This window comes from Thamnophis elegans, chromosome 7 (assembly GCF_009769535.1).
Source record: "Thamnophis elegans isolate rThaEle1 chromosome 7, rThaEle1.pri, whole genome shotgun sequence".
In the NCBI taxonomy this organism is placed as follows: domain Eukaryota; kingdom Metazoa; phylum Chordata; class Lepidosauria; order Squamata; family Colubridae; genus Thamnophis; species Thamnophis elegans.
In genome coordinates this window covers 22745510-22764166 of record NC_045547.1, presented here as the reverse complement: position 1 = coordinate 22764166, position 18657 = coordinate 22745510, and the positions used below count along the sequence as shown (strand labels likewise).

At 40.8% G+C, this 18657-nt stretch overlaps 1 protein-coding gene across 1 annotated transcript in view; it reads left to right on the top strand.

Moving 5' to 3' along the window:
* KIAA1549 (KIAA1549 ortholog) overlaps positions 1-18657 on the top strand; it is a 122220-nt gene that overhangs the window by 79356 nt on the left and 24207 nt on the right. Inside the window, exons 9-11 of the mRNA XM_032222121.1 lie at positions 122-299; positions 3099-3280; positions 17144-17346. Coding sequence (XP_032078012.1) covers positions 122-299; positions 3099-3280; positions 17144-17346 — 563 coding nt within the window. The remainder of the gene's footprint in view (positions 1-121; positions 300-3098; positions 3281-17143; positions 17347-18657) is intronic.

Below are 18657 nucleotides of genomic sequence, written 5' to 3'. Positions count from 1 at the left end.
TGTCAGTGATCCAGGTCCATGACCCAAGTCACCTCAAAGTATGAGATGGCAAAACATAATGAAAATGGAATCCTTGGCATTTCTAGCATGATTTTTAATTGAAATTCTTGTGCCTTTTCAGATGGTGAATTTGTCACGCTTAAAGGAAGCCGACAGCCCAATTATGCTGGTCTATTTTGTGGAAGATCAAGATGGGGAAAGGCTCAGTGCTACGAAGGCATCGGATTTGATTAATAGGGTGGATATCCAGAAGGCTGCCATCATCCTGGGTTATCGCATTCAGGGTCCAGTGGCTCAGCGTGAGTCTCCAAACAAATAGAATAATAAGTAATCCTTGCAGTATATCCAAGAAAACAGTCTATATGCATTCAGTTTTGTGGGGAACAGCTTGTCTGTGTGCCGGTGTTTCAACTTCTGTGATGTGGAGAATTTTAACACCTCTGTTTCCCTGCACTCTGTGGAAATGTAATATTCTCCTCACAACGCAAAGAGGTGTTACATAACAGCTCCCTACGTGGTTCATTGCTTACTATGGTAACTGTTTAGTCAGTGCTTTCTGGAGACACAGCAACCTAAATTTCTTGCAGCAACATGCACGCACACCATCTTCTAGTGCTTTATAGCAGGTTGAGGATTACGTCATTAACATTAAGCATTATGTCACCGCGAACTGCATTTTGCCCTAATACAGTGGTTCCCAAACTTGGCAACTTTAAGACTTGTGAATTTCAACTCCCAGAATTCTCCAGCCAGCTCTGCAGAGCTGGCTGGAGAATTCTGGGAGTTGAAGTCCACAAGTCTTAAAGTTGCCAAGTTTGGGAACCACTGCCCTAATAGATTGGTTGGTTTGTATAAGGCTTTACGCTGCTTTTGTTCTCTGTATTAGATTATTGGATTTGATTTCACTCTGAAGTTGTGATTGCAGTCATACAAATAAGAGAGGAGGCATATGCAATGCTGAGAAACTGAGCTATGTTCAAATTAAAAATGTCTTTAAACATTAGGGATGTGTAGACCGAACCAGATTTCTAAACTTTGAAGTGTTTAGTATCATTGAAATCAGTGTTTCTCAACCTTGACAATTTTAAGATACATGGACATCAACTCCCAGGATTCCCCAGCCAACATGCTGGTTAAGAAACACTGATTTGCAGTGTTTGGTTAGATAACTCCTTCAGGGAAACACTTCTTACTTATTTGTTCAGGACCTGTTTTCTTTTCATCAAGGAGCCTCCTTTGGGAAAATAACCGCATATTTCTTGTTCTGTCCAAGGCTTCCCAAGAGCATGAAACAAACTCCTTGTCCTGGCAAAACCCCTTTTATTAATTTACAGTGAATTGTGCTCATTTACAGCCGGCAAAGTCTTTCAAAAGAGAATTTACAGTCACACACATCTGGCTTGAAGAGCTGACAGGCCGATATCTGCAGAACTTGGCAAGGAGTATCAGAGAGTCACTAACCAATTAGCAAACTAATTGTCTCCTGCAAACTCAACTCCCCTTTCGCTCCGCTTTTATTTCCTCTGGGAAGGACCATTCATCACCTGGCCTTACTCCCAAGTCGATCCTTGCTCTTTACTTGTTCCTTTCAACTGGCAACTCTGTGCATGTGCACACTGGGAACAGGCTCCAGCTGTTTGCCTGCCTCACTGCTGTCCGACTCTGACAACAGCTGATAACTGGCATACGGTTCTGGCCCCCCCTCTGCCTCCAACACAAAACCTTCATCAGAGCCTTTCCCAGACTCCAGGACTAGCCCATGTTCCTCCTTAACGTCCTCATTGTCTGAATCTGCTGCCAGCTCTGTTGGCTGCTGGCGGGCCACAACATTTCCTGCAGTCTTAGGGGAGAAAGGGAAGGCATGGACAAAGCCAATACGATTGTAAGAAGCTCCCTTGCAATCCCTTCTGATCTAGGATGGTTGCTTCTACTGGCTTTTCCAGCAAGGATCTTCCTCATTGGAAGAAAAGCATGTGCCAAGCAAGCTGTTCTCCGTGTCTGCTGCTCTTCTGGCAAGGAAAAGCTAATAACGTCAAGGGTGGGAGTTAGGAGAGAACATTATTAGGGCTGTTACTTCATTAAGCAGCATTTCCTAATATCACTCCACTAGCTGCCTGAGTTGGCTTGGATTTCCCCCTGAACTGAATCTAGGTTCCCATGCCTGCTTTAGGGGAAGATTTACTTTTCTTTTATTATTTTAGGTGGATACCATCCTTTCTTCCAGAAGTTCATGGTAGGAGATATGGTTTCTCCTTCCCTGTAATTTGATTGTTACAGTAGCTCTGTAATGATTGTCAGATTGATTGACAGTAACTCCTCCATAGTCATGACTAACTTCACAGCAGAAATTAATCTTACCTCCCTAAACAGGCTTCCCCTCAATGATGCCCTTCAGAAACTATAGGTACCATGTCACACAACAAGAACAGTATATAAAGGAAATCTGACTGTAGGCCCTTTAGCACCTTGTCTAGTTTGGCCAATGAGTATTATTGACATTGAAATTCCATTAAATATGGCAAACTCGGTGGTGTGCATCACATTTTTATGCATAAATTTATTCCATCTTCCTCAGTAAGTCTGCATGAAAACTCATAAAAATGTTTGTACATAACTTCTCACAATATATACATGCTGAGCAAGTACATTTCCTAATACATGTCTTTTTGGGATATAATTTTTCTCAATGGATCAAAAAAAGGGGCAATCTTAGTTCAGATAGCTTAGACTTTACAAAGACCCTCAAGACTATTTTCATCCTGCAGCCATTGCAGTTACTTTGACTGATTCCCAGACACGGAATATTTCTGTTATTAGCATGATGTAAGAATAGATGAAGTAAGATTGCAGTAGATAGCCACAAACTCTGAATAGCTTCTGACCTTCCTTTTGACCTCAGGATATTTATCTCACTGGCAGTTCTCTCATACATCAGGAGAATATTGGTTGGAAAAGGTTGGTAGAGTGATTACAGGGACTAAAGTACTAAATATTCATGTCTGATAAATATATTTTAGATGTTAATGTTTTAACACTATGATTAAACACTTCTAGAATTTGGTACATAAGTGCTAACCTTTTCCCAATCCCCTTGGTAGCTGTAGATCAAGTCAAAGGACCTTCTCCAGAATCACAGAATAATCTATGGATTATTGTTGGCGTTGCAGTCCCTGTAGCTGTGGTGCTATTGATAATCATAATTTTATACTGGAAACTTTGCCGCACAGACAAACTTGAGTTTCAACCAGATACCATGAGCAACATACAGCAGCGTCAGAAGGTAAGAATGTGGGAATGTTCTAAAATGCCTGGGTGTTTTGTGACTTGCTAACAACTATTAAGAGTACTCTTATAACATGGCTGCCATTATCTGTTCATAAATGGAAGAACATAGAATGCTTATTTTGCAGAATGCAAGCTAAACATTTGTGATCCCAGGTCTAGAATTTGCAAGGCTGTTGTGTAATAGATAATACCTTCTAAAATTATATCAAGAAAATTCTTTATGAATAAGGAAACCTATTGCATCTTAACAAAATTAGTTGTCATTAATTAACATTTGACATATAGAGAGAATATTCATACTTTTTGTGAAGTCTGTGTATTATTTAACAGAATAAATTTACTGTATACATCTAATATTAATATTTGTAAGAAATTAGAAGAGAGAGAACACCTTCTAACTATGTCACAAAATTTTGGCAATTGCTGAAAAACGATAGAACCAACCTCTGCCTTTTTATTGATTGAGTGTATTTTGAGAAGGAAATTGTGTACCAAATATCCCCATTATTATGTAATGTTTTATTATTTCTTCTTTTTATGTTTGTATTGTGAACTACATAGAGTCACAAAATTGAGATGCTCAATCATTGTATTGTAAATCCTAAAGTAGGTACAATACAGGTAAATCAAAGGCAATATTTTTTCTCCAATATATGGATGATCTTGGTCTCACTCATAAGTGACACGGCCTCTCCCATTTTGTGTAAGGCCTTGCTCACTGTTCCCCTCCATCTTCCCCAAAAGGTTAAATTCCTCTCGGAGCAGTGGACTTGTGATCTTGGTCTGAGGGGTAATGAGATCATACCCCTGTCGTGGTCAGACCACTGCCTACTGAGGCTTGACTTTCGAAGGCCAAACCCCCACTGTAGGGAGGAGGAACCGACCAAGTGGTTCCGCCCCAGGCGACTTATGGACCCCTTGAGGTTCCAGACGGAGCTTGGGGTTATTCCTGATACTCTCGCCCACAGTCCGGTGGAGACTCTGGTTGCTGCCTGGCACTCGGCAGCATTGGAGACCTTTGACCGGATTGCGCCACTACGGCCCCTCCGAGGCGGCGGATCCTGGAGGCCTCCTTGGTTCACCGAGGAGCTCCGGGAGAGGAAGCGCCGGAGGAGACGCCTAGAGCACCTATGGAGGTCCAATAAATCCGAATCGAACCAAGCACTCTTAACAACCTGCACCAAGGAGTACATCAGGGCACTTAGGGCAGCAAAGAGATCTTATATTGCCACCTTGGTTGCGTCCGCTGAGTCCCGCCCAGCCGCCCTGTTTAGGATAACCCGCTCCCTCCTAAATAGGAGGGATACGGGGGAACCCTTGCAGGGTAGGGCTGAGGATTATGCCCAATTCTTAGCGGACAAAGTTGCTCGGTTTCGGTCGGATTTGGACTCCTCCTCTGCAGATCCAGCTGAGGCACAAGAGGATGAATTGGTAGACCACCCCTGGGTTGAGTTTCAGGATGTTGCCCCTGGGGACGTGGACAAGGCCATGAGAGCTGTGAGTGCCTCCACCTGTATACTGGACCCGTGTCCCTCCTGGCTGGTTGCCAACAGCAGCGAGGTGACACGAGGCTGGATCCAGGCGGTTGTCACCGCCTCCCTTCGGGAGGGGCACTTCCCCGCCGCACTTAAAGCGGCGGTGGTGAGACCCCTCCTGAAGAAACCATCTTTGGATCCAGCTGTCCTCAACAACTACCGTCCAGTCTCCAACCTTCCCTTTGTAGGGAAGGTTGTTGAGAAGGTGGTGGCCTTCCAGCTTCAACGGTCCTTGGAGGAAGCCAGTTACCTTGACCCCTTCCAGTCGGGCTTCAGACCTGGTTACAGCACAGAAACCGCTTTGGTCGCATTGACCGATGATCTCTGGAGAGCCAGGGATGGAGGCCATGCCTCCATCTTGGTTCTCCTTGACCTCTCGGCGGCTTTCGATACCATCGACCATGGTATCCTTCTGCGACGACTGCGGGAGGTGGGGGTGGGAGGCACTGTTTTGCAGTGGTTCTTCTCCTACCTCTCGGACAGGTCGCAGTCGGTGTTGGTTGGGGGACAGAGATCGACTCCTAGGCCCCTAACATATGGGGTGCCGCAGGGGTCGGTCTTGTCCCCCTTACTATTTAACATCTACATGAAACCGCTGGGCGAGATCATTCGGAGGCATGGGATAAGATACCATCAATATGCGGACGATACGCAGCTGTATCTGTCCACCCCATGCCAACTCAATGAAGCGGTGGACGTGATGAGCCAGGGTCTTGAGGCCGTCAGGGACTGGATGAGGGCAAACAAACTTGTACTCAACCCCGAAAAGACCGAGTGGCTGTTGTGTTTCCCTCCCAATAATTTGGCTTGTGTTCCATCGCTCAGGCTGGGGGGCCAAACATTACACCCCTCAGACAGGGTCCGCAACTTGGGAGTCCTCCTGGACCCACAGCTGATCTTTAATTACCATCTGTCGGCTGTGACCAGGGGGGCATTTGCCCAGGTTCGCCTGGTGCGCCAGTTGCGACCCTACCTGAACCGGGAGGCTCTCACAACAGTCACTCGTGCCCTTGTGACCTCTAGGCTGGAATACTGCAACGTGCTCTACATGGGGCTGCCCTTGAAGAGCATCCGGCGACTTCAGCTAGTTCAGAATGCGGCCGCGCGAGTGATCGTGGGCGCACCTCGGTTCGCCCACATAACACCTATCCTCCGCGAGCTGCACTGGCTACCTGTTGATCTCCGGGTGCGCTTCAAGGTGCTTCTTACTACCTATAAAGCCCTTCATGGTAGTGGATCTGCGTACTTGAGAGACCGCCTCCTACCAATCACCTCCTCTCGACCCATTAGATCTCACAGATTAGGCCTCCTCCGAGTGCCATCTGCCAGCCAGTGCCAGCTGGCAACTACGTGGAGGAGAGCCTTTTCAGTAGCAGCTCCGACCCTCTGGAACGATCTCCCCGTGGAGATTCGTACCCTCACCACCCTTCAGACCTTCCGCACAGCCCTCAAGATCTGGCTATCCCGTCAGGCCTGGGGGTAAAGAGTATAATCTGCCCCCACCCGAATGTTGAATGAATGTTGCTCGATTTTAATTATACATTGTGTTTATATGTCATTGTATGTTTCCCCCTCCCATACAAGTTGTTAGCCGCCCTGAGTCCCCTCAGGGAAAAGGGCGGCCTATAAATAAACTTATTAAATAAATAAATTAAATAAATTAAATAAATAAATATAGATGCAAAGGTTGCCTGGTGCTGATCTAGTTCATATATTCAGACCAACCTTCACCTGCATGATAAAAGCATTATTATTACCTCTAATAATATGGACTCTACAGCCTTCTTTTTAGACATATATGACTTATCATGAGGAAGCTAGATCTGAGAGCTGTTCCATTTTGCACAATTTGATAGGTCTGGAAATATCACTGTCCTGTTTATAGAAATTGGTTTGTTGAGAAGTGTTTTTCTCCATTTCATATTTCATATTTTCACTACATTTCATTAATCATGGGAAAAATGAGTGAAGTTGAAAGTGATTGTGATTTTGTTGGAAAGCTGGGTAGCTTTTCTTTTCATTATTGTAACAGAAGGGAAGAAGGAAAATCAACAATAGCTTTCACTTCTATGACTTTTACACCATTGGCTTGTGTTGTTTCTGCTTTACGGTAGTTGTGCTAAAATAGAAATCAGTCTAAGAATAAGGCTTAAATGGTACCTTTACTTTACTTTAAAGTAGCTATTTTATATTTATTAAAGTTAAATACTATCCTAACTGCTTTGAGAAGTGCCCATAAGCCATTGGTAACATACTATCTCTGAAAGCAATATTAATAGCACTTAGACTTATATACTGCTTCATAGTGCTTTACAGCCCTCTCTAAGCAGTTTACAGTGGCAGCATATTGCCCCCTTCCCAAATCTGGGTCCTAATTTTATTGACCTTGTAAGGCTAGAAGGCTGAGTCAACCTTGAGCTGGTGAGAATCAAACTCCTGGAGTGAGCAGTGAATTAGCCTTGCAGTGTTGCATTCTAGCCATTGTACCACCACGGCTCTAGAGTACTTTGAATGCATTATGCATTTAATTGCATTTCATGAGCTTGTGAAAAGTCATCCCACTTATGGTACCCATCAGTATAGCATAAATCAATGGCAGGAGGATTTCAGTCCTCTCAAGATTGGAAAAATGTATTTAGCTGAAGCATGTCAAAATTGATATAGGGATTTTAAACTGAATCTTGTGGGGGTTGGAGATTAAAACTCCTGAAGTAAGACACTCAGATAAAGTGGCTCCTATGAGATAACAAATTGGAATGATAAAGAACTTTACACATGATGTTTGGGTTATTTATACCTTTTAAAGGATATATTGAAAATATAAAATTGAACTGCTCTATGGGCAGGCCTTTGTCCTTTACTAACCAATTGTCTAATTTTTTAAAAGAGATGCCTGGCATACAATTTGTTAATTATTCTTGAAACCATCTGCTTGAATGCTAATTGGCCAGATACATTTGACTTTTTTTTATAAATGATTGATAGAATTCAATCTTGGCGAAGTGGAAGAGAATAATCTATGTGTATAAATAAATATATATTATTATTATTATTAACCAGTCTGAATATGTCTTTAGTAATTAGTCGGAATCAGCTCTCCCCAGTGCTTTATCCTTTTCAGTTGTTGGATAAATTTGGAAATCTCAGAGGTGATGTCAACACCCAATCTGGAATATATTCTAGATTTAGCTCAAGAGATACTGAAATGAGAAAGGCATCACTGCAGGATTTAGCAATAGGTACAGTCTTCTGGGTTGAAGAATATTCTCCTCCCAAAAAAACCTTTCAAGATATTTTGAGACCATCAGTCAAAAAAGAAATCTCGAATCTTGAAAGTGAATAATCTCAGAATATATCAAGCTTTTCATTTTATTCTTATTTTTATGTTAAAGCAACAGGGGGTATTTTACATACTCTGTACCTAAGAAGTGTATATAAACTCTGCTTTGCAAGAAGTAGAAACAGTCTTTAAGTGCTTTCAGGACACAGTCGGAAGGAATAAGTTAAAAATAGTTCAAGGTGGGGAAAATGAGTCAGAATTATTTGGAATCTATTTGGAGGGAGGAAAAGCAGCAACATAAAACATGGGACTGAGTTCCTGAGATAGAAGTAATGCAATAGTCCTTATTGCTTCAGTGATTTCATCTCAGACCAATCTCTCTGAGCGTTTTTAGTTGAATAGTTGCATAAAAGGCGCATAAAATGTTAATAATCCACTCTGCTATGAGTCATCAAAGCTCCCCACTGAGCTTTGACTAGATGTGATCTCTATCGTCATACTGAATAAGAATTTTGTTTCCTTGGAAAATTAGAACAACTCAGCAGCAACATCTGTAAATAACCACAGTTTTATTGTCTCCATGTTTAGCTTGTAAATTGAATGTATTAAATTGAGGGGTCAATATAGTCAATGACTATTAAAGTCTGGTTGTGCGTTTACACAGCCATGCTTATGTAAAATCCTAACTTTAAAGGTTCTTTTTTTAATTCATGAACTTTCATTGGAAATCAGTTGTCAGACATACCAACCTGTCTATACCCAACCTTCGAGTTGGTTAGGACTGTGGCCTTCTTCCTCTAACAGTTTTTATTTTATTTTATCGATTGATTTGGGCCAATAAATTAAGTACCATATTTTTCAGAGTATAAGACACATCTTTTTTCCTCAAAAAAGAAGCTGAAAATCTGGGTGCATTTTATACATCAATTACAGCATTTTTTGCCTCCCAAAGCCCGCGACCCTTCACCAAAATGGCAGTGCATATCCTTATTGAGACTTTCAGAGAACTCCTGGGGGCTGGGGAGGGTAGAAATGGGTGAAAAACAGGCTGTTTTTGCCCCCCCCAGCCCCTAGCAGCACTCTATAAGCCTCCATAAGGCTATGCATGCAATTTTTTTGATGAAAAACGGGGCCGTTTTTGCGGAAAACAGGCCACTTTTTGTTTGTTTTGGGGGAGGGCACCCCCCAAGGCTATTCATGCCTTTTTTTAAAAAACAGGCCTGTTTTCTCAAAAAACGGGCTGTTTTGGGGAGGTTTATAGAGTGAAAAACCTTTTTTTCCCTTTTGGAAACCTCTTTAACTGATTGATGAGAATTACATTGATTAAGTGCTGTGCCAGCAGAAACAAAGTCTTAGGTGCTGCAGATTGTCAGCGATTTCCTTCTCCAGCACATGGATAAATACATTGGAAACATCTACCTACCTACCTACCTACCTACCTACCTACCTACCTACCTACCTACCTACTCTCTCTCTCCCTACCTACCTACTGTATTTCTCTCTCTCTCTCTCCCTCCCTCCCTCTGCCTACCAACCTACCTACTCTCTCTCCCTACCTATCTACTGTATTTCTCTCTATATATATATATATATTTCTCTCTATATATCCCTCTACCTACCAACCTACCCACTCTCTCCCTACCTATCTATTGTATTTCTCTCTCTCTTTCTTTCTCTCTCTCTATCCCTCTATCTACCTACACAAACACACACACACACTCCCTACCTACCTACTATATTTCTCTATCTCTCTATGTCTATTTCTCTCTCTCTCTATCCCTTTATCTACCTACCTACCTGCCTACCTACCTAACTAACTACTCTCTCCCTCTCCCTACCTACCTACTGTATTTCTCTCTTTCTCTCCCTCTCTCTCCCTCTATCTACCTACCTACGTTTTTTAAAAAAATTGCCTCTTCAAAACCTTAGTGCGTCTTATACTCCAGTGCGTCTTATATTTCAAAAAATATGGTAATATGAAAAAGACTTTTAAAGTGTCATTTACTGGTAACTGTCAACTGCTTGTTTAAGTTGTTAACAGTATTAACAATTTGTTAACAATATTAACAAAGTAAAAATAAGCACATAATTAGAGAAATCTGGAAATAGTAACTATTACTTTTACATAAAATAATCATCAATTTGTGAGTATGATCTAAGTTGTATACACACTACATAAACCAAAGCTTCATTCTTTTCTAGAACAAAAGGAGGGTGAGGGAAATCACTGTGTTTTATTCTGACTAAACTTATTTCTGAATCTGGCTCAAAGATTCTCATTGCAATCCTAGCAAAGAGGTCACTAAGGAGTGCATGTAATTAGCTTGTTTTTTCATTCTTTCTTTGTTCCCTTGAAGAATAACAGCAGGCATCACCTAAATCGGGTGTTGGCAACCCATGGCTCCAGAGCCGCATGTGGCTATTTGACCTCACTCCTGCCAACCCAGTTGCACAATTGAGAGAGAGAGAAGGGGGAGGGAGAGAGGGAGAGGCGAGAAAAACAAGAGAGAGCTGGAGGGAGAGAATGAGAGAGAGGAAAAAGAGAGGGAAACAAATGAGAGAGAGAAGGGGAGAGAAAGGAAGAAAGAAAAAGAAAGAAAGGAGAGAGAGAGAGACCCATTATCCACTGAAAACATGGGGAGCCACAAAACCTGGGTAGGCATGGTTGGGAGTGGTGGTCATGTAACTGGGTGGAAGTGATGTTGAGTTGGCCATGCCCACCCCGGTTTTGTGGCTCCCAGTGTTTTCTTTTCTGTGGGAAATGAGTCCAAATGGCTCTTTGAGTGTTTAAAGTTGCAGACCCTTGACCTAAATATAGGGAAACCTCTGAAAAGATGATAATTTTATCTCTTGATACACAGAAGAGATCTAGCACACTACTTGAGTGGACTGAGTGGTACGTGTAAGGGTATATATAGATATTATCCTTACCTCCCAAGATTTGAAGACTACCTTTGAAAATTAAAGAGACTAGGAACAGACTAGCAGTGTTACTTTTGTCTCTAGAAAGCCACTGAGGATGATTATCAAGAAATTCCTTTGGGAATCCTTTCTTTTGAGCAAACTCAAAAGTACTAATTTAGCATTAAAATCTCCAAGCAATATAATTATGGCTTGAGGATACAGTATGAATATATCATCTAGTATTACTTCTAACGTCTAATAGTCAGAGTTATAATACAGGGATGTGTTTGGATGATATATACATTTACCAATATTAATTCAAACTCCTCATATCCAAATTTCACAACTAGAAAGTATGAGAACTTCTCTTCATTATAAGGTTTCTCCCCTTTGCCTTTGCAATTCTTGCTTAATATAGATACATAGTCCACCAGAAGATCACCTCTTATTCTTTGTTTTTTCAGGTGGGGTAGCCCATCCCTGAAAGCCCGGAAGTTACCGGTATACTAATTCGTCCTCTTCAGTTAGCCAGGTTTCCTGGATGGCTATTACATCAAATTTAGATAAGAAACTCACTTGTCAACCATTTCTTTCTAGCCAGCTATATGTCAGCATTCCAAATATCATCCAAAATTAAATCAGAGTCCAAGGCAAAGCATTGCTCTAAGTTCCAATTTATTAAGAGAGACATGTTGGCACATCTGTGGAAAACCCAAATCTGAAAGCTTCCTAGGTTTTCCACCCAGTTGAAAGTTCATGATTTCCCCCCCATACCCATAAGTCCATCACATGGTCTAATCTTCCATTGCCATGCTGGCATCTTCACCTATCCATTTCCGGTCAGGTGCAGAGGTGCACAGACAAAGAATGACCTTGGGCTTCTAGAAATGAATGTTTTATTTTGACAACAACATTCTACTCCTTACTATTCCTCCTCCCAATTACCCACTAATGAAACAGCATAGTAATATAAGAGAGAGTGTGGCAGGCCAAAGATCCTAAAAGGAATAGGGGTGGCGCAGTGGGTAGAGTGCAGTACTGCAGGCCACTTCAGCTGACTGCTAGTTCAGCAGTTCAGTGGTTCAAAACTCACCGGCTCAGGGTTGACTCAGCCTTCCATCCTTCCGAGGTGGGTAAAATGAGGACCCAGATTGTGGGGGCAATATGCTGACTCTGTAAACTGCTTAGAGAGGGCTGAAAGCCCTATGAAGCGGTATATAAGTCTAACTGCTATTGCTATAATATGACTAGAGGCCTGACACTATATTTCAAGCCACAATTTGTATAGGATTCCCATAAACAAGATATTCTGACTGGGTGGGTTAATTAGGGAATAAGGGTACCAAATGTCAGGTAGCTTTTGGAGCTAGATCAATATTCACTATAGTTCCCCTGTAAATACAGTTATTATAGAGTTCAATATTCAGACTAGGATCATTTAGTGAATCTCCACTGATCATTTCAATACCAGTCCTTTGCTTTGTAAGCTGTAATTTTCTGAGGATATGATAAAGGGACATCAAGAATTAAAGCATCTCCCCTCCATCTTAACAGCCCTTCTCCTCTTTTTTTTTAATATTCCTGCCTGACATCCCTCTGTCACCCACAAACATGCACACCGGTCTTCTTCAACTCTGTATACTAGCATTTTTGCCAGGTCATAATTCACTAAGACAATTTTACCAGGTCTCTAGAGCTGCTCAGAGATTAGCTGCCAGAGCTGAAATATTACTATTCCTCTGATCAAACGTACAAAGGCTCTCTCATTAAGCAACCTGCTCTGGAAGTGTTCTTGTCAGTATATGTATCAAAATAGAGTAAATGGCATTTTCTATGTGGATCTGTGTATATAGTGTGTAGATAAAACATACACCTTCATATGCACACAAACAACAAGGTATGCCTTTATAAGTAATTGTCTATATAATAATTATATATATAATCCATGCCAAATTACTATGTATTGTCAAGAAATTATGAAGCTAGTTTTCCCTTGTGGGTTCCCCATATCAAAACAAGTTACCTTATGTGCAGCCAGAATCTGAAAATAACATTTAACACAGTGGTGTTGGGTTGAGATTGGCATATGTGATTGGGGTAGATTGTAGGGGTGATACAGAAATATAATTTCATCGTATTTTATTTATCTATATATTAAATTATTGTATTTTATTCCAATTTCATTTTAAATTGTATTTTATCCAATTCCATTTTAAAGTGTTTTTTATCACATTTTAGTAATAATTTGTGTCTGGAACTCTGCACTTTGATATGACCCATGGGGTAAGAAAACTGACATTTCCTGGGGGTGGGTGGGTGGGTGGGTTCTGTGGTCATGTGTGGCAAGAATTATCTAATCCTTGCCACACGACCACAGCCCAGCTGACAGCCCAAGCTTCATGCCTGAGCGCCACACAACAGGATGACCTCCCATTGCTTTCCCCAATTCCTGCAAACCTAGCAGTTTGAAAACATGCATATGCGAGTAGATAAATAGGTACCACTTCAGTGAGAAGGTAACATCATTCTATATGCCTTGGTATATGGCCATGCTGGCCAGATGACCATGGAAGTGTCTTTGCACAACACTGGCTCCCTCAGCTAAGAAACAGAGATGAGCACTGCCCCCAGAGCCAGACAGCTTTAATCATAATACTGGCATTTTATTAAAAGTTTCTTCAATACCAATTTGGTTCTGAATCGGCCATTTCTGGCTGCTCTTGAGTTCAATTATGGCTGTCAGCCTGAGCAAGATTGTGCAAAGATTTAAGAAAGACTCGTTCCAAGGTAACACATAAAGAGAAATTATACAGTAAAAATTGTGAAATCATGAATACCTGAAAGTATATTTATGCATTTATTTGGAACTGTTAAGCGGCTTCTTATGTGTTAATGATTGGCTCTCACCTTTCTGCTTTCCCCACACCTACAGATCTAATTCAATGCCCAATCGTGACTCTCATGTTCTTTAACACATCTCTTTCAGAAGGCCCATTTCTCTGCATGTATTATATTACTTGCAGGTGCATGCATTTCTTCCATCAGACATGATGATTCTGAATTGTTAATCCTCTATCGGACTCTGTAGCCTCAGATACAGGATTAGGAAAAGAAAGATATGTCATTGCTGAAGGCTGCTACAAAAGGCATCTCAGTAATCTTCAACCACCGAGATACAGTACCATAATCTCATTGAATTGCAGTTTCTGTTTGAGCCATTTCAGCACTTTGAGTTACAATTTAATTTGCAATGCCCTTAATGGCTTGGGGCTGGGATATTTATACATAATACTTCCTTAACCTATCTAAATGTATCTGTCATGTGTCTAAGTCTACCTGTAGATCTTAGTAATGCTGTTTGGGAGAATCGCATCCTTGATTTTAGAACTATATCTATGAACAGCTGTTCTGGACTCAGCTGACTATACAAAAGGATTCTTTATTATTCATAGTAAGATCAAAGTGTTTATGGATTGACATGACTGCTTTTGGCAAAGCTTGAAGGGTCACAGATTGTCACAATTTGAGGAGTCAACTGCCTATATTACTTTGAGTTCAGTCAATAAAAATGAGCAGGGGGAGATATCCCTTCTTCCTAGCCAATATCATGCACAATCCAGTGGTGGGTTTCAATTTTTTTTAGAACCTTCTGTAGGTGTGGCCTGCTTTGTGGAAGTGGCTTGCCAGCCATGTGACCAGGTGGGAGTGGCTTGGCAGTCATGTAAAATGTGGTGAAACTCCTTAACAATGCTCTTGCTTAGCAACCAAAATGTTGGCTCAGAAACTCTGGCATTTGAAACACGCAAATCTTAACGCTGTCAAGTTACAAGACCCTTGCACCCCTAACCCATTAGAAAAAAAATCCCCAGGAGTGTTCAAACTTGACAGCTTTAAGACTTGTGGACTTCAACTCCCAGAATTCCTCCTCTCGGTCTTCATCTTGATGATGTGCGGACGGGTGGGGGGGGGAGGGAGCTGGAACCGGTTCTAAACAGCACTGTAGATTTGTGGAACCTCTTCTATAGGTTAGAACTGGCAGGAACCCACCCGTGGCACAATCTGAATCAAAAAGGATAAATGGAAACAAGGGAGATAAGCCAATAGTTTTGCTTTACAATGGGCTTCTCTGACTTACTGTCATGTAGATATTTTGGACTACAACTCCCATCAACCTCCAACTTTTTGGTCACTCATGGCAAGTGCTGAAGTCCCTGGATTGGATAGCATTTTGATGGGAGAGTTTAACAGATTATGTGTTAATTGTTTATTATTAATAGTAACAATAGTACATGCATGTATTATTTAGTATTGCATTTACATGTTATCTATTCTCTGAGAGCTCAAGGCAATTATATTGGGTCTCCCTACAACAACCCCTATCAGAGAGAATGATGTGTGGGGGAGTGGTGGCTTGTGGTAAAGCTGTGGTGGTACAGTGATTAGAGTGCAGTAGTGCAGGCTACCTCTGCTGACTGCTGGCTGCTTGGGTTTTGGCAGTTCAAATCTCACCAGGCTCAAGGTTGACTTAGCCTTCCATCCTTCCGAGGTGGGTAAAATAAGGACCCAGATTGTTGGGGGCAATAGGCTGACTCTGTAAATCAGTTAGAGAGGGATGTAAAGCAATGTGAAGCGGTGTATAAGTCTAAAAGCTATTGCTAAAGGGATTGCTTAACTGGTATTCCCTGGTTGAAATTCAGCATTTTAACTATAGCACACTAGCTATTTTTATAGATTTTCAAATATAGTAGGCTGCCTAATTTGAAAGCCAGAAACATCGCCACTGTCAACAGATATTTCACAGGATTGTATTATTGTCTATGCTATTATCCTAAAATCATAATGTTTTGTAATATAACAGCAAGTAGAAAGTACCTTTCCCTTCAAAGCTTTTTATCTCCATCTGCTGGTTTAGACATGTCAGTAGAATGCTCTGCAACTTGACCAGTTTTAATAACCTTCTTCAAGGTGGCACCTTCCAGATATGTTACAACTTACTAGTATGCACAAAAAGCATTATGGAAACTGCAGCCCCAGTGTCAGTTGGGAGAGGTTGTGTGACAATATGATTATGGTGATATACTTGACTCAATAAGAGCCATTTTGATGCTTAGCTGAGAAATAAATATTGTGGCTTAAAAAAAAACCAAATAGAACCTTTAAACTGGGCATTCTCTGTGGGTTTTTTTTTTTTTACATTGCTATGTTTTGGGGAACCTTAACTCCTCTTTGAGCAAAAGTGGATTTTGTTAGTATAGGAAAAAATGGTATGAGCAAATGAAGGGCTACAGAAGCAAGAAATAACCAAAGCAGAAATGTTAGGGAGATCAGGGAGCAATGAAGTTCAAATGACTACACGTTGCATGCTAACATTCTCTACAAGAATCTGAACTACTAACAGTCAAAGCAAATTGGCGGTAGATGAGATTCAGCGGAATTCAAGGTGGGCTGGATAGCCTGGATTTAGATCTCTTGTGCGTTCAAAGGGTCTCAAGACTGACGATGAGCTAGACCCCTCCTTTGGGCTCACCCTGGTCATTTCCTACAAGAGGGTCTACCTTCAGGAGCACAATATTCACATTTAGTGGGAATCTCACTGAAACTGAGTCTTTTTCATCTTCCAGTATAATTTGACCTGTAAAGATCATCCCTTTCAGTCTTTTTCCCCCCCATGAGATGTCTTTGGATGAGTCTTTCCTAAAATTGATGCTCTGCAGAAGCTCTAAACTACAGTTTCCAGGAAAAGTACCATAACTCTGGAAGCATCAAGCTGGGGAAAGCTTTGATCTTACGAGGCGGATAGCTCTAGTTTATGTCATTTTATAATGACTTTGCTTCCAGGGATATTTCTGGACAATTAAATATCCTCAAAAAGCTGTCGATTGAGCAGCAGTCATCATGAATTTTTAATTTTCTGTGACCTAAATTCAAACTGAGCATATCACTGAGCTGCCTCAAACTCTCCTTATTAGGATCATTCTTTCACTTTCCCAAGCGTGCACAAATTTCTATTCATTTTACTTATTGTTCTATTACTCTGCAGGCCTTTTGATTCATTTTAACTTGCATACATAGCTCAGGAGTGCTGATTTTTTTGTCTTAATAAACTTCATTTTTTCTTTTCCTTTTTTTTACACTATAGCTACAAGCTCCTAGCGTAAAAGGCTTTGATTTTGCAAAGCAGCATTTGGGCCAGCATAACAAGGATGACATCCTGATCATACATGAACCAACTCCTCTGCCAGGACCAATTAAAGATGCCACACCTTCTGAAAATGGTGACCTGCCAAGCCCCAAGACCAAGTTATCTTCAAAGCCTTCCAAGAATGTCCGACATAGAGGGAGGTCAGTTCAGAGGATGAGAAAGTGCTCAGCACATTTTAAAGTTAATTAACTGTGAATGATTTATTTTATTCTTTGAAGCTTTTTTCTCATTTTGAATAGTTTTTTGCTCCAGGATGTTTTTTTTATATAAGCCCGAAGGATTTGTTTCCTAGGCTCATCTGCTGGGTTCCAAATTTTGTGGATTTGTTTTCAGGTTACATGTGTGTTGAATGCACCAACAACATGACTTTGTGGCATCAAGCTTTGATGTAATGTAATAATGTAAAGTTTCAAGATGGTTCAACAGCCTTCTCGGATATGATTCTTTTATAATATGTAGAAAGATTCCATAAATATCCAAAATAGCCGTGGTTGCTACAGACCCTCTTATATAATTAAAGGGAAGTGTACACACTTCTTCATTCCACTACTTAATGACTAGTTCTGCTGATGGAGATCCTTTTAGCATTTGGTTCTTTGAACCTGCATTTTGTGTTCCAACTTCACTGAAAATGGAGGATCCATTATGTAAATTATTTTATGTACATATCCCCAAATGGAAGCTTAAAAAATGAAAATAAGAACCTTGAAAGCAATCATTACCCCAAAATGCAGTTATTCATACTGGTTAAAAAAGAAAAAGTAGAACAAATATTACATCAATTTTTAAAAAGGTAAGAACAGAAATGTAAGAAATAGTAAATTCAAACAGCGAAAGTCCTATTATATCACAATATACATGTTTGTCAATGTTTGTCAAAAATCAATGCCCTTACTGGATGGGGCATATCTGTGGATTTCTGAATATATCATTTGAATGGATATATTCTACTTGTTACATCTGTAATTGACAATTACAGTAGTTATTTATGCCGTGAATCTATCTCATCCTCGTACATGGAGCTATACTTTTTGCAAAGCCATTCAAAGCATTTAAAAGTGTATTGACATAGAAAAAGCCCTTAATGGTTTTGTAAAAAGCATGTTCTTGGGGAGTTCCAGCAAAATACATGTCCATGACTAAGTGTGCACATGATAAGGGAGCTTCTATAGCAGCTGTGTCAAAAGACTTCTAAAAGACCCAGGTACTTCAATACTTTAAAGAGGACTGCTTCATTCATACCCATTGTGCTTTGCAGCATCTCCCTTTCAGCTGATTTGTGCAGCGCTTAGTTTGTCTGGAATCTACTGCCATCCATATAGTATGTTAATGCATGCAGTGGAAGGTGAACGAAAATAGATTTATTTAAAGGATAAATGTAATTAACTCAGAGAGAGCTAGTTTGGTGTAGAGAGTAGGACATCAGGGTAAAAACTGGAAGAACTGTAATT